The sequence below is a fragment of the Microcaecilia unicolor genome, chromosome 5 (assembly GCF_901765095.1).
Source record: "Microcaecilia unicolor chromosome 5, aMicUni1.1, whole genome shotgun sequence".
NCBI classification, from domain to species: Eukaryota; Metazoa; Chordata; class Amphibia; order Gymnophiona; family Siphonopidae; genus Microcaecilia; species Microcaecilia unicolor.
In genome coordinates, this window is record NC_044035.1 from 327,099,920 (window position 1) to 327,114,461 (window position 14,542).

The following is a 14,542-nucleotide window of genomic DNA, read 5'->3' on the forward strand; positions in this document are numbered from 1 at the left end:
ACCTCTGTTGTATGCAGATCTGTAATGCATATTCATTAGGGTTATCCTTCAAAACCTGACCTGTTGGTAGCCCCCTTGAGGACAGTGAAGACCAAGGTCTTCCCCACCACACCACCTGCTTTGATATACCTGACTCTGTAAGGGGAAGGGGACAGGATTTGATATACCACCTCTCTGTGGTTACAATCACAGCGGTTTCATATTATATACAGGAATATCCTGCAGTACAATAGCATCAGAATTAAGAGCAAAGAATATCACTTTTCTGCTAGGTTACGTAAGAGCCACTTGAAAGCAGTCAATTTTTACATCTCAAATGTTTTAGGTACCTGAAAAACTCATGAAGCATCCACTTGGTCTGTACTATTTTGCATTTGGTTTGTGAATATCACATGAGAGAGACCCAGTTTTTATGTACTTTGATGATCTCGGGCTCAGGGCAGATGGTATGACTGGATATGGTTCTCATGCCCTTGATATGTTCCAGTTGCCATGATACATAGCAAGTCTCTGAACCAGAGTTGTGGCCCTCTTATGTTTTGGGGTTTTTTACAAATATTTTTTATACACCACTTTGCTGTACATAAAAAGCAGTTAAGTACTTAAGTAAACAAAGGAATATGATTCCTGCACATTGGAATTCAAGAGTACCTTGCCCTTCTATCTAGAGCAAATAAAGCCCAGAGAAAGTGTACCCAGCTTTTTTGTTCTTTTGATTCAAGCAGGGTGATGCAGTTACGTTCCTAGGTCTACTGCCACCCGGGGCAGATCGCCGATGCACACCCCCCCCCCCCCCCCCCCCAGGTGCATTCTTGGCTGCTAGGAGCAGCCGCGCACCTCTCGACTCCCTCTGCCCTGGAGCAGGAAGTAACCTGTTCCGGGGCAGAGGGAGCAGGGAAACAGCGGAGCCGACAGGCATGCAGCTGCTCTCTGCACCCCTCCAGCGGCGTGCAGCCGGGGCAGACCACCTCCACCGCCCCGCCCTTGCTACACCGCTGGGGTGGGGGCCTCTGTTGGCAAATGCACACTTTCAAACTGCATTTCCTTTACTTATGCTGTGGCTGGGCTGACTCTGGAGGTTCATGTCGCAGCTCATAATGTTAGAACTATAGCTGCATTAGTAGCCCACTTGAGATCAGCCTCCATAGAGGAAATTTGCAGAGCTGCAACATGGTCTTCAGTCCATACATTCACATCCCATTACTGTTTAAAACAAAACTGTCAATGTAACAGTTTAGCCAGATAGTCCTTTAGCTGCCTCCTGCATGCAGTTTAAGGGCAGGTTTACTGAACAGCTCAGGTGTACTACTTGCCCCCCATATCTGTGTTATTCTGTGCACGTGGCTGCAGCTAGCAAATGCTAAAGAGACAAGTTCAGGCTTCAGTAGCTACTAGTGTCTCACTGTCCTGATTTTACTTTTGGAAATGTGTGAAGCGACGATCCTGAGCCCATTATCAGACAGTTGGAAATGCTGCAGAAACCTGACAAAAATAAATTCTGTACATTAAAAAGAAGTCGGTCTGTCTTGTGCTACAGCAATGACTAGAAGGAACCATTGCGAAGCGGTGATTTATGATCGGAGCTTCAGTCTGTTACTGGCAGGACTGGGTGTGAGGAGAAGCAAGAGTGAAAGCTAAAACCCATGCAAATGGGGCAGGAAGACTTGGAGGGAATAATACAGAGACTGGTTACAAAATCTAATTCTAGGATCCAGAGGAGCGGGAGAGAACAGCCAGGTTAAAAACAATGACATTTTCTTCTTTCTTCAGTTTCCTTTTTTGTAGTACGGAACTGTTCACATTATTTCTTTCTCTTTCAGGATTGGCTGCTGCTTTTATGTTCTGGTGGGTCCAAATGCTTCAGACAGGCTACAAAGTACAGCTCCGAAGGAGCAGATTAAAATGAACTCTTATCTAAGCTTTGCCTGCAAACCCATAAACTAGAATTGATCACAGAGACAAAGTCCTTTTCATTCATACACAATGAAAGCCTTGATCCTTCAGTTTCAGGTGCAGTTGTACAATGTACCGAGCTGCACAGAGCCAAGTTCTGGTTTGTAGCAGTACCAGTAGTACCTTCCCCCATCCCCACTTCCATGTTATTGACGGACAAATAGTAGAAACTCATTACACTTTTCAAACATGCAACAGGTATTCTGCCCGCAGTACCTTTGCTATATAACATGATTTTATCATTGGCATAACTGAACCTAATTAAAATCTATTTCTACAACATTGACCCACCACCCTCTGCTTCGACCCAGTTCTGGCCTTAATGTAAGGGGATACCCAAGAACGATAACTATGCAGTGACTGAAGAGAGCGAGTTAATTTCTTAGCTCCCAGACCATCAGCAGGGTAGGACCTCAGTCCGAACTGGCATCGGAATCAGAATCATCTTCACCTGAAACATACAAGTCTATAGTCAGTGCTTTTGTGTTTAACGTATATTGTGTGCAGACATTGCTAATCATATGTTTCAAAGTAATTAAGGACAAGATATGCCCAATGTGCACAAATATACAGATAGTATTGCATCAGCGTAAAAAAAAATGCATAGAGTCCACAGAATGTCACATCTCTAGAATGCTTAACCACTCAAATTCAGTGACTCCTATATCTGGTATGGTGTTAGATGAGACCTTATATTGTATGTAGAGGAAAAGCCTCGAATCCAGGTAAATACTCCTTATGTTGATCTCAACTTTAGGGAGCACTGCCAGTTCATCATAGGCTCAAAAAACCTCTTTCGAATTCCACCCATATTATTTTAATTCTTTCATATATAAATCTCGGGGTTACTTAACTTGCTGCCATTGAAGCTACTGGGCAGTCTTTTTATGCACAATTTTAGTCTATACCATCGCCATTTTGAATACTGAACACAGAAGCGAGCACAGTAAATCTAAAGTAAGGAAGGCTTCGTCAAGGGAGGAGGTAGTTAAATATAAATATGATAAGGAGTGTTACCTTGAGATTTACATGTTTTGCAGATTTGGTCAAATATCCCACGGACCCTGACGAAGGAGGCGAAACTTGGGCCGAGTTGGGCCGTGGAAGGGGTATAGAAGACTAAAATTGTGCATAACAAGACTGCCCAGTAGCTTCAATGGCAGCAAGTTAAGTAACCCCTGATATTTATATATGAAAGAATTAAAATAATACGGGTGGATTATGAAATAGAGGTTTTTTGAGCCTATGATGAACAGGCAGTGCTCCCTAAAGTTGAGATCAACATAAGGAGTATTTACCTGGATTTGAGGCTTTTCCTCTACATACAATACAAGGTCTCATCTAACACCATACCAGATATAGGAGTCACTGAATTTGAGTGGTTAAGCATTAACTTACTGACTTCTTACGAGCTCTGTTTTAATAGTGCTAGGAGACATCTCTAGACTACTACTACTATTTAGCATTTCTATAGCGCTACAAGTCAACCAGTGGTCCTTCAGTCTTGTGCTTTACAAATTGAAAAGAAAATGTTATCTGTAAAATGTGCTGCTGCTTTGTAACAAGCTTGCTCTAGAAAACAGGGCTCCCTTTTGTACACATTCAACATTGTGGGCAACACCTTGGTAATAAAAGTTCTGTTGTCAGTAATTTTTCTCAGGATTAACAGATAAGGGGGGGGGGGGGGGAAGCTGTTTCTATTGTTTTCTAGTCTCTCCCGCTCCTATCCATTGAGTCTTTATTTTTTTTCTTGGGGGAGGGGGGTGCAAAATTGTAACTAGTACACATGTTCAAGAGAGTGTGCATTATTTACGACACATAAAAAATTGATTTAGGCAACGTTTCAAATGAATGCATGGTGTTCTCTCCAGAAACGTTTGTTAGCCAGGTGTGCTGGGGGAGTACCGTGCAGTATTATAAAATGTTCTGTTAGCTGGGTGGCTTGCCCATTCACAAGGTCCTGGGGAAAACACTGAAGCACATCCATACTTATTACTTTAGTGGGATACTTAAACTACAGGCAGCCACTTTTCTTACAGTGTTCGCTGGTGAGCACACTGCAACCCCTCTCCAAAACCATTGTTACCTGCAAGTGCTAAACTACAACAGTGGACCAGTCAGACCAAGTTACTATGGACTTTGTTTATATGAAAATTGGTTACAAAAGGTTCATACTTTTTACACCATATTGATATGTTGAGCATTTACCTACGTTTAATTTTATTAAATAGCTCTCTCTAAAAAAGTGAAATAAAGATGAACATGGGTATTAGAGCCACTGAGCTGCAGCTTCCTATTGACCAGAAGAATAAAGCAATACTTGAAAGGTCCTAATCTGTTTGCATACCAAAGTCAGCAGGTAGAGCTGCCCTGGCACAATGGAGATAACTTTATTCTGCTCAAGACCCAGGATTGTGGTGAGAGGCAGACCATATTTTTGGATATCTGTTGTTTGATGGTGACTCTTGCACAAAGCAAAAACTTGATGAGGCCAACCCATGAGTACTTAACTATGTTCTTCAGTGGAAAGATAAAGAAGGACTGTAGCAGACAGATATGAAAAAGCGAAGGCTATCGTATTGTTTTAACCAAGTCCTTGTATCTCTTCCTAGATCAGGGTTGTCCAACCTCGGTCCTTGAAGGCCACAATCCATTCACGTTTTCAGGATTTCTCCAATAAATGTGCATGTGAGATCTATTTTTGTGCACTGCCTCCATTGTATGCAAATAGATCTCATGTATATTCATTGGAGAAGTCCTGAAAACCTAATCTGGCGAGGGCCAAGGTTTGGACATTCCTGTCCTAGATTATTCTCTTAAAGAAAAGAGGGCAAGCCTTTGTGAAGGCCTGGCTATTTCTTTGGATACCTCTGCAAGGAGTGGTAGAGGTGTATTATAGAGTTCTGTATTAAAGGTCAGCACAGGGTTTCTTAATACGTGCATAAAACCTATCCTACTATGGTAGAGTACTGTGGCTGTAGTTACAATATTTTTTTGTGTGTGCAAAATATATTTGCAGTTGTATAGGCATATATCTGCACCTGTGCTGGACGTTATTCTGTGCCTACAGTTTGTAGAACTGGTATCTATGTAAGGACTGCTGATACAATTTTTGCAATGCCAACCATAATGTGTTGCACTTGTTCCAATACACCTCTCCCCTCAGCTCTTCAAAGAAGCCAGAATAAAACGTTGTAGGTCCTGTAGCTCACAGCAGGAGCGTAGCCAGATGGCAAGTTTAGGATGGGCCTGAGCCCAAAGAAGGTGGGCCTGAAAACTCATCCCTTCACCGCCCCCTTCCAGTGCTCGCCCCGCTCTCCCCGGCCTCCTCCAGTGCTGCCCCCTCCCCAATCACACGAAAAGAAATACCTGAGCTGACTAGCCGAAGACCTCCTCCCAGCTGAAAGAACACTTACACCGCACGCGAGGGGTAGGGCAGCAGCGGTTCAGTGACACTTGATGCCACGAGCGAGCGGACGGAGCCGAGCGGAGCGAGAGCGAGGCTGAGCACAGCCATGTCATATTACTGTGTAGGATGGAACAACTACAACGACGAGCTGCGTGGCCGCGATGCGACCTGCAAGTGCATTTCAGTGCTGCCGAGCTGACTGCCGAGTCTGCAAGCCCGAAAGGTAGGCGGGCTGGAGCCTGGAGATCAGCTGAGTGGGTGCCGTCTCTGCCATGGTACGCTAGGCTGCTGCAGTGTGTGCACTTGGGTGGGCGGGCCTGAGTCAAAATTGGATGGGCCTGGGCCCACCTAGGCCCACCCGTAGCTACGCCCCTGGCTCACAGTAAAGAGAAGACATATGTAGGCAGTCCTCACTAGTACTGACTGCAGAAAGACTGAGTTGCCCATTTTACTCCTCCTATACTCAGCTTTTCAGACTTCTGCTATGCTTCTATGCTGAAGAGCTAAATGTCTTCATTGGCATGGGCTTTAAATGAGCTGAGTGTGCAAAATGCATTGTAACATGGGTGCCTGTGGTAGCACACAAAGTTATGTGCAATAGTTTAGTTAAGCTGTGCACCTTGACTAGCATGTTTTAATACATTGGCCCCTTAGGGAGTAATTCTATAAAGGGGGGCTAAAGGTATGTGCCAGGCTGATATGTGCTAAGAGCAAATTCAATATTTGTATTTGCGTACATAATTACCATTATAGAATACTCCTATCCACCTGCAGTTTCGTGCCCAACTTTACATACAGAGATCAAAAGGAAATAGAGGGAGACATGACTCTCAAGCAAGGAGAATTCAAGTTGAAAGTCTTTATTAGGCACCAAAACCTGAAGACCTGACCAGGCCAGTGTTTCGGTGGCAAAAAAGCCACCTGCGTCAGGGGTCACAGGACTTAAAACAGATGTCTACTGTGTGTGTATGGTACCAATAGCTTAATGTGTTCTTCTCAAGCATGCCATACAGCCAAAAGTTGTGTTACCACCAAAAAACAAACTTCAATAATGCTGTTGTCACAAATGACCACTTAAGCTAGCTCAATGGCTGGGGTAAATGCTCATGCTTAACTGCTCTCAGGTGCGTAATTGACAGTATTCTGTAAACTCCTGTCCCTCCCAGGTCCATGTCCCCTTGCAGTTATATGCAATGGATTTTGCAGAATACTGACTAAGGACAGTTATGTGTAACTGCATATTATTGCCAACTATACATGCATTGTAAGTCGGTTCACTCTGCTGACTTCAGATATCAAGGTGCTAAATGGTGGAACTCTTTGCCTATTGCAATCAAATGTTAATCTGATTATTTGGTATTTCGCAGAAAACGGAAAGCTTTTCTCTTTGAAAGATTCCTACCCATTGACAGGGTATGGTAGTTTGTTATTATTATTAGCAATGGCCTATTATTTAGTTATCCGTTTCTTAACTTACATTTGTGATTACTTTGCTTGTTGTTTAATTTATTGTAAGCCACATTGTACTTGTATGTTCAGGATAATGTAGGGTATAAATGTCAAAAAATACATAAATAAACTAAGCCTGCCATGAGTGGGAAAGTGCGGGGTACAAATGTAAAAAACAAAAACAAACTCCAATTAGAACATAATTTAACAAGTAACGCATGTACCTGCCGTTATTCTATGATCTGCATGTACCATTTTGTATGTGAAGCATGAAAATGGGTGTGTAGGATTATAGAATTAGGGGATTAGTGTGTTAAATTTGCAATGCAGGAATATTCTGTTCTTACCTTCCTCCTTCCGAGTTTCAGGAGCAGCTGAAGAATCCCCTCCTCTGAGGAACGGTGCAAGATCATTAAAAATCAGGTAGGCATCAACAGCAAATGCTATAGTGGCAATAAAGCCAAATACCTAGATGACAAAATTTCTGTTATTCACAAAAAAACAATGGGAAATGTCTCAGAATTATGGTTAGGGGATCCCTAAGGACGTGATTGGGAGCCACTGATCTCATCTACCTGATGGTTCAGATGGTCAGGGTGAAATTGCTAGAAATCAGGATTCTACCCCAGAGCTTCTTAATCCTCTGCTGGAGGTACCTCGCCAGATGGGGTTTCAGGATGACCACACTGAATATGTATGATGTAGATTTTCATATATTGAAGACACGTTGATTTACCTACAATCTCCTATTCATTGTGGTCATCCTGAAAACAGGACTTGGTCTTCCCCCAGAAGAAGATTGAGAAGCTCTGCTGTATCCCAACCAATGACTGCAATAGGTGGAAGAAGGACAAATAGAGAGAACAGTATTCTTTTAAAGCTGATAACTGCTAACATTTTGCATCTTCCACTATCATTTGTAAATTGCAATTTTAGGTAGAGAAAGAATTAGCAGAAGCCTTTAACACTTGTAACCAGAAAATCAATCCAGCTGTGTAAGGCAGGTCTTCTCCAGAGTATAATTCAAAATATACACTGGCATTCTTATGTTAAAAAACTCTTTAAGCTTCTGATAGCGGAGAAGAAACCTAAAGTCAGTAAAAGGAGGTATAAGGGGAACCTTTCTGTATAGACTGTTGCTGGCACAGATTTAGAAGAGGATATTTCACCTGATGTTAGTAAAACAGTTGTAGTGCTGCTACTAAATGTAACATAAAGTGAGAATAATTGAATTATTGTTGTGTTGTAAAATGAGAGCTGTTTTTGAACAGAAAATTAAAAAAAAAAAAAACATTTTTAACATAAGAAGCAATAAAGTAATAAATTGAGCTAAAGTATCACAAGGTGTTTTTTTTAAACCAACAACAAATGATACAACCCCAGCAGAAGACGACGAAATCTCAGTAAGCGTTTGGGTGTTTTGAGATCTTTGTCCCTCGTGTTTTATTTTTCAACTAGTAAAAAAGGCCCGTTTCTGACACAAATGAAACGGGCGCTAGCAAGGTTTTCCTCGGAGTGTGTATGTGAGAGTGACTGTGTGAGAGACAGAGTAAAAGTGTGTGTGTGTGTGTGTGAGAGAGAGAGAGAGTGAGTCTGGGTGTGAGTGTGTTTGTGAGAGAGTGTGTGTGTGAGAATGAGAGTGTGTGCAAGTGTGTATGTGAGACACAGTGTGAGAGAGAGTGTGTGTGAGACACAGATTCTCTGTGAGAGTGAGTGTATGAGACCAAGCGAGTGTGTGAGTGACTGTGTGGCACATAGAGAGTGAATGTGATACAGTGTGAGACAGAGTGTGTGAGAGTGAGAGTCAGAAAGACATTGTATATGAGAGAGAGAGTTTGAGCCCTGCCCTCCCAATCCATGCCCATCTGTCCCCTGCCCCCTCCATTCATCCTTTTCCAGCAATTCCCCTCTCTCCCTGAGCCTTGCCCTCCCAATCCATGCCCATCCATGCTCCTCTGTCACCTGCCCCCTCCATTCATCCCTATCCAGCAATTCCCCTCTCTCCCTGAGCCCTGCCCTGCAATCCATATCCATCCATGCCCATCTGTCCCCTCCATTCATCCCTATCCAGCAATTCCCCTCTCTCCCTGAGCCCTGCCCTCCCAATCCATGCCCATCCATGCTCCTCTGTCACCTGCCCCCTCCATTCATCCCTATTCAGCAATTCCCCTCTCTCCCTGAGTCCTGCCCTGCAATCCATATCCATCCATGCCCATCTGTCCCCTCCATTCATCCCTATCCAGCAATTCCCCTCTCTCCCTGAGCCCTGCCCTCCCAATCCATGCCCATGCATGCTCCTCTGTCCCCTGCCCCCTCCATTCATCCCTTTCCAGCAATTCCCCTCTCTCCCTGAGCCCTGCCCTCCAAATCCATGCCCATCCATGCTCCTCTGTCACCTGCCCCCTCCATTCATCCCTATTCAGCAATTACCCTCTCTCCCTGAGCCCTGCCCTGCAATCCATATCCATCCATGCCTATCTGTCCCCTCCATTCATCCCTATCCAGCAATTCCCCTCTCTCCCTGAGCCCTGCCCTCCCAATCCATGCCCATCCATGCTCCTCTGTCCCCTGCCCCCTCCATTCATCCCTTTCCAGCAATTTCCCTCTCTCCCTGAGGCCTGCCCTCCCAATCCATGCCCATCCATGCTCCTCTGTCCCCTGCCCCCTCCATTCTTCCTTTTCCAGCAATTCCCCTTTCTTCCTTCCATGACCCCCCCCTCGCATCCATGCTCCTCTCTCTCCCATGTCCCAGCCTGGCCCGCCCTCTTCTTCCCCCCCCCCTCGCATCCATGCCCCCCCCTTCGCATCCATGCTGTCGTTTCTCCCCTGCCCTCCTGCTCCCATTGTTCAACTTTACTGCCCACCCTCTTCTCTCCCCCCAACATCCCTTTTCTTTTGTTTTTCTTTTTAAATTTACCTCCGTGGTGGCGGTTCCGGCAGCGCAGCGTCAGGGAAGGAGGCGGCGCTCCCGACGTCTAGCCTTCCCTTCGCTTTGTTCCGCCTTCTTCTGACGTCATCCTTGACGTCAGAAGAAGGCGGAACACAGCGAAGGGAAGGCTAGAGACGTCGGGAGCGCCGCCTCCTTCCCTGACGCTGCGCTGCCAGAACCGCCACCACGGAGGTAAATCTAATATACTAAAATGCACCGTGCTTGGGTGCGATCAGTTTGTTTGTTTTTTTTTCTGCCCTCGCGATCCGTTTTTTTTCCCGCCCTCGACGTCATGACGTTTGACGCGAGGGCGGGGCAGAGACGGCTGGGTGGCTTCACACCATGAATCCACGAACCCTTCAGGAAGTGTTTGAGTGACTTCAGAACGTTGTCTTCAGAACGTTCACGGTGCGTTTTATTATATTAGATTGTGTCATTACTGGCCTCTTCTTTATATTTGTATTGGTGACGCCATGTCTAAAAAATAAGTGTGCTACTTATTCTATGTCTACACTGTCCTTAAAGAGTGTAATGATACTCTGGAAAACTCAGGACCCCCCTCCCCCTCCCCCCCCCCCCACACACACATCCACACACACACACACACACACATCCACACACACACATCCACATCCACACACACCCACACAAACATTCACATCCACACACACACACACATCCACACACATACACACACACATCCACACACATACACACACACACACACACACACACACACATCCAAACACACCCACACACACACATTCACATCCACACACACACACACACACACACACACACATCCACACACACATCCACACACACACACACACACACACACACACACATCCACACACATCCACACACACACATCCACACACATCTTATTAACAAAACTTGCTATATGCTGCATTGAAATGGCATAGAGTCAGTACTAAAAATCCCCAAAAATGAACCACTATCAAAAAAAATATTTGGCTCACCTTACCACATAGAGTGTGGAAGTGATTGTTAAATATTTACTGCACTGGGGTTTCATAGCTAAGAGCTCCTGATACTGGAGCAATGATTTCCGTATGCCTTTGGAAAATGCTTTCAACGTAGTTTAACATAAGAAAGTACATAGAAAAATGTGGCCTATTAGGTTTCATTTTGCTGTTTTCAGGTTTTCTTGTTGGGCAGACTGGATGGACCGTTCAGGTCTTTATCTGCCGTCATCTACTATGTAACTATGTACAGGAAGATGCTGAGATGTGTTAATACAAGACTTGTGAAAGGCAGATCCATATGTCACAGGGTTGAAAGTGCGCAGAAGTTGTGAGATTTAGACGTGCAAATAACTTACAGCGGCAGCCTTGGACGCGCTACCTGTTGTTTTGGAAACCACTGCTATAGATATGGCAAAATACACAATAGCTGCAGTACCACATCGGATGAAGTCCTGTGGAAAATGAAACACCACTGTCAGGAAAACGGAGCTGTTACTGTCAACAGTAACACAGAAAATAAGGGAGGAGAATCACTTATTTGTTAGGATTTAGTTACTGCTTTTTTTATTTAAGAAATTCACCCAAGGATAAGCCTGACAGGTACTAGACTATTACAGTGGTAAAAATATTCAAATAACCATATACATTATGTCACAGTATGCTGTTGACAGTGTCAAAACAATATACATTAAAACAGCGTAAGGTGTAAATGGAGGTGAATCATCTAACAGATAAGACAGGAGTGGCCTAGTGGTTAGGGTGGTGGACTTTGGTCCTGAGGAACTGAGTTCGATTCCCACTTCAGGCACAGGCAGCTCCTTGTGACTCTGGGCAAGTCACTTAACCCTCCATTGCCCCAGGTACAAATAAGTACCTGTATATACTATGTAAACCCCACAGAAAGGCAGCATATCAAGTCCCAGTTCCCTTTCCCTATTTCAGATTCTACATGGAATGTTGCTACTATTGGAGATTCTAGATGGAATGTTGCTATTATTGAGATTCTGTTGCTACTATTTGAGATTCTACATGGAATGTTAATGTTGCTATTCCACTAGCAACATTCCATGTAGAAGCCTGCCCTTGCAGCCGTGCAGGCTTCTGTTTCTGTGAGTCTGACGTCCTGCAGATACGTGCAGGACGTCAGACTCACAGAAACAGAAGCCTGCGTGGCTGTAAGGGCAGGCTTCTACGTGGAATGTTGCTAGTGGAGGAGTCGCCTAGTGGTTAATGTGGTGGACTTTGGTCCTGGGGAACTGGGTTCGATTCCCACTGCAGGCACAGGCAGCTCCTTGTGACTCTGGGCAAGTCACTTAACCCTCCATTGCCCCAGGTAAAAATAAGTACCTGTATATACTATGTAAACCCCACAGAAAGGCAGCATATCAAGTCCCAGTTCCCTTTCCCTATTTCAGATTCTACATGGAATGTTGCTACTATTGGTGATTCTAGATGGAATGTTGCTACTATTGAGATTCTATTGCTACCATTTGAGATTCTACATGGAATGTTAATGTTGCTATTCCACTAGCAACATTCCATGTAGAAGGCTGCGCAGGCTTCTGTTTCTGTGAGTCTGACGTCCTGCACGTACGTGCAGGACGTCAGACTCACAGAAACAGAAGCCTGTGCGGCTGCAAGGGCAGGCTTCTACATGGAATGTTGCTAGTGGAGGAGTCGCCTAGTGGTTAGTGTGGTGGACTTTGGTCCTAGGGAACTGGGTTCGATTCCCACTGCAGGCACAGGAAGCTGCTTGTGACTCTGGGCAAGTCACTTAACCCTCCATTTCCCCAGGTACAAATAAGTACCTGTATACAATATGTAAGCCGCATTGAGCCTGCCATGAGTGGGAAAGCGCAGGGTACAAATATAACAAAAATAAAAAAAATAACAGGAGTTAGGTAGAAGTAAGGGTGTGACTCACTTGAAGGAAGGAATTGTTATGTGGATCAGAAAAGGTGCAGGAAAAATGATCACAGAGTAAGGGGTAGATAAGCAAGTCCTATAGTGTGTGCAGCCAATAATGTGTTTATGTGTATGTGGCTAGCTAGTTAGGATGTTGTGTTTATTATTATCTAAGTAAAGGATGTTTATCATTTTCCATTACAATAGAATACATTTTGTTCTGGAAAACTAAGGGCAGATTCATGATCTGCCCCCCCCCCGGTCTCTGACGAAGAAGCAATAGCTGTTCTCCTAGTAGTGCATTTTGCAAGTCCTACAAATCATCCCTTGACTCTTGTTTGGAAGCTGTCAAATTTTCACTTGACTCAAGAGAGTCCAGTGGCTATTAGATTGAGGAAAGCTCTGTCCAGTCAGGTTATGTGACTCATTAATGATATTTAGAAGGCAAGCTTGCCTTGGAGAATTCAGAATGATTCTTAAAGCTTAGTTACCCAATTGAAACAAACAGTGGTAATTTTCTTAACCCCTCCAAAAAGAGCAATTTTCACCATCCCTCCCACTTGCATTTGGGAAAAGGAAGTAAGTTTTTAAAGTACCAGGTCAGTGATCTGGCAGAAAACAGTACTGGAATATGTTTTGTAGGAACTGCAGTGGACCAGAATTTGCTTCAGCCAGTATCTGATAAATTATTTATTTAGATTTTGCTCACACCTTTTTCAGTAGTAGCTCAAGGTCAGTTACATTCAGGTACTCTGAATATTTCTCTGTTCCAGGAGGGCAATGGAGAGTTAAGTGACATCCAAGATCACAAGGAGCAGCAGCGGGATTTGAACTGGCCACCTCTGGATTGCAAGACCCACTAGGCCACTCCTCCACTACCAACATTCTGTGTAGAATCTAAGTTTGTACCTGAGGCAATAGAGGGTTAAGTGACTTGCCCAAGATCACAAGGAGCAGCAGTGGGATTTGAACCAGCCACCTCTGGATTGCAAGACTGGTGCTCTAACCACTAGGCCACTCCTCCACTCCAGAATCTTGCTATTCTTTGGAGTTCTACATGGAATGTCGCTACTCTGAGATTCTGTATGGAATCTTGTCACTCTTTAAGATTCCAGAATCTTATCTCTTTAGATTTTGCTCACATTTTCAGTAGTAGCTCAAGGTGAGTTACATTCAGATACTCTGGATATTTCTCTGTCCCAGGAGGGCTCACAATCTAAGTTTGTACCTGAGGCAATGGAGCGTTAAGTGACTTGCCCAAGATCACAAGGAGCAGCAGTGGGATTTGAACCGGCCACCTCTGGATTGCAAGACCGGTGCTCTAACCACTTGACCGCTAAACAGATTAGCCTCTAAACAGATTAAGACCTAGATGGTGCAAAGCCTCTATTATGTGAAACAATGAATATTTATCCGTGAGGTACAGGGACTATGTATATTATGTGAAATCTACAAAGAGAAGTGGATGAATCCAGGCAAGCACCAGCCCAGTACCTGCCTTCCATCCTAGTTAGACACCTTATCCTCACAAACAAGGAGGCGCACATGAGCTGAGTGAAGGATCCTTCCTATAAACTGGATTTTGGGCAAGGCAGTGGGATGAGGAAAGGAGTGTAAAGCAGGGCTGGTCTTATGTAGGGGCAAGAGGGGTGGCCGCATTGGGCCTCGAACTCCCAGGGGCCCTGCAGCCCCAGCGGGTCCCACCTTCTCCACCTCCTTTCCACCATCAGCCCTGCCACTGCTTCTCCAAACCAGTAGCTGCGGCTAAATAAGTTAAAAGCTATTGCATGGCTGACTGTATAGGTGCAGCTACTGGTTCTGCCCCTCCATCACTTCCTGTTCTGAAGCAGAGTTGGCCTGGTGGTAGTTTTTAACTTGTTGAGCTGCTGCTCCTGCTGCTGATTTGGA

At 44.5% G+C, this 14,542-nt stretch overlaps 1 protein-coding gene across 1 annotated transcript in view; it reads right to left on the reverse strand.

Moving 5' to 3' along the window:
• Positions 1-1,134: 1,134 nt before the first annotated feature.
• CMTM3 (CKLF like MARVEL transmembrane domain containing 3) overlaps positions 1,135-14,542 on the reverse strand; it is a 32,796-nt gene continuing 19,388 nt past the window's right edge. The window contains exons 3-5 of the mRNA XM_030204488.1: positions 11,086-11,181; positions 7,159-7,279; positions 1,135-2,404 (exon numbers count right to left, since the gene is read on the reverse strand). Coding sequence (XP_030060348.1) covers positions 2,367-2,404; positions 7,159-7,279; positions 11,086-11,181 — 255 coding nt within the window. The 3' untranslated portion in view covers positions 1,135-2,366. The remainder of the gene's footprint in view (positions 2,405-7,158; positions 7,280-11,085; positions 11,182-14,542) is intronic.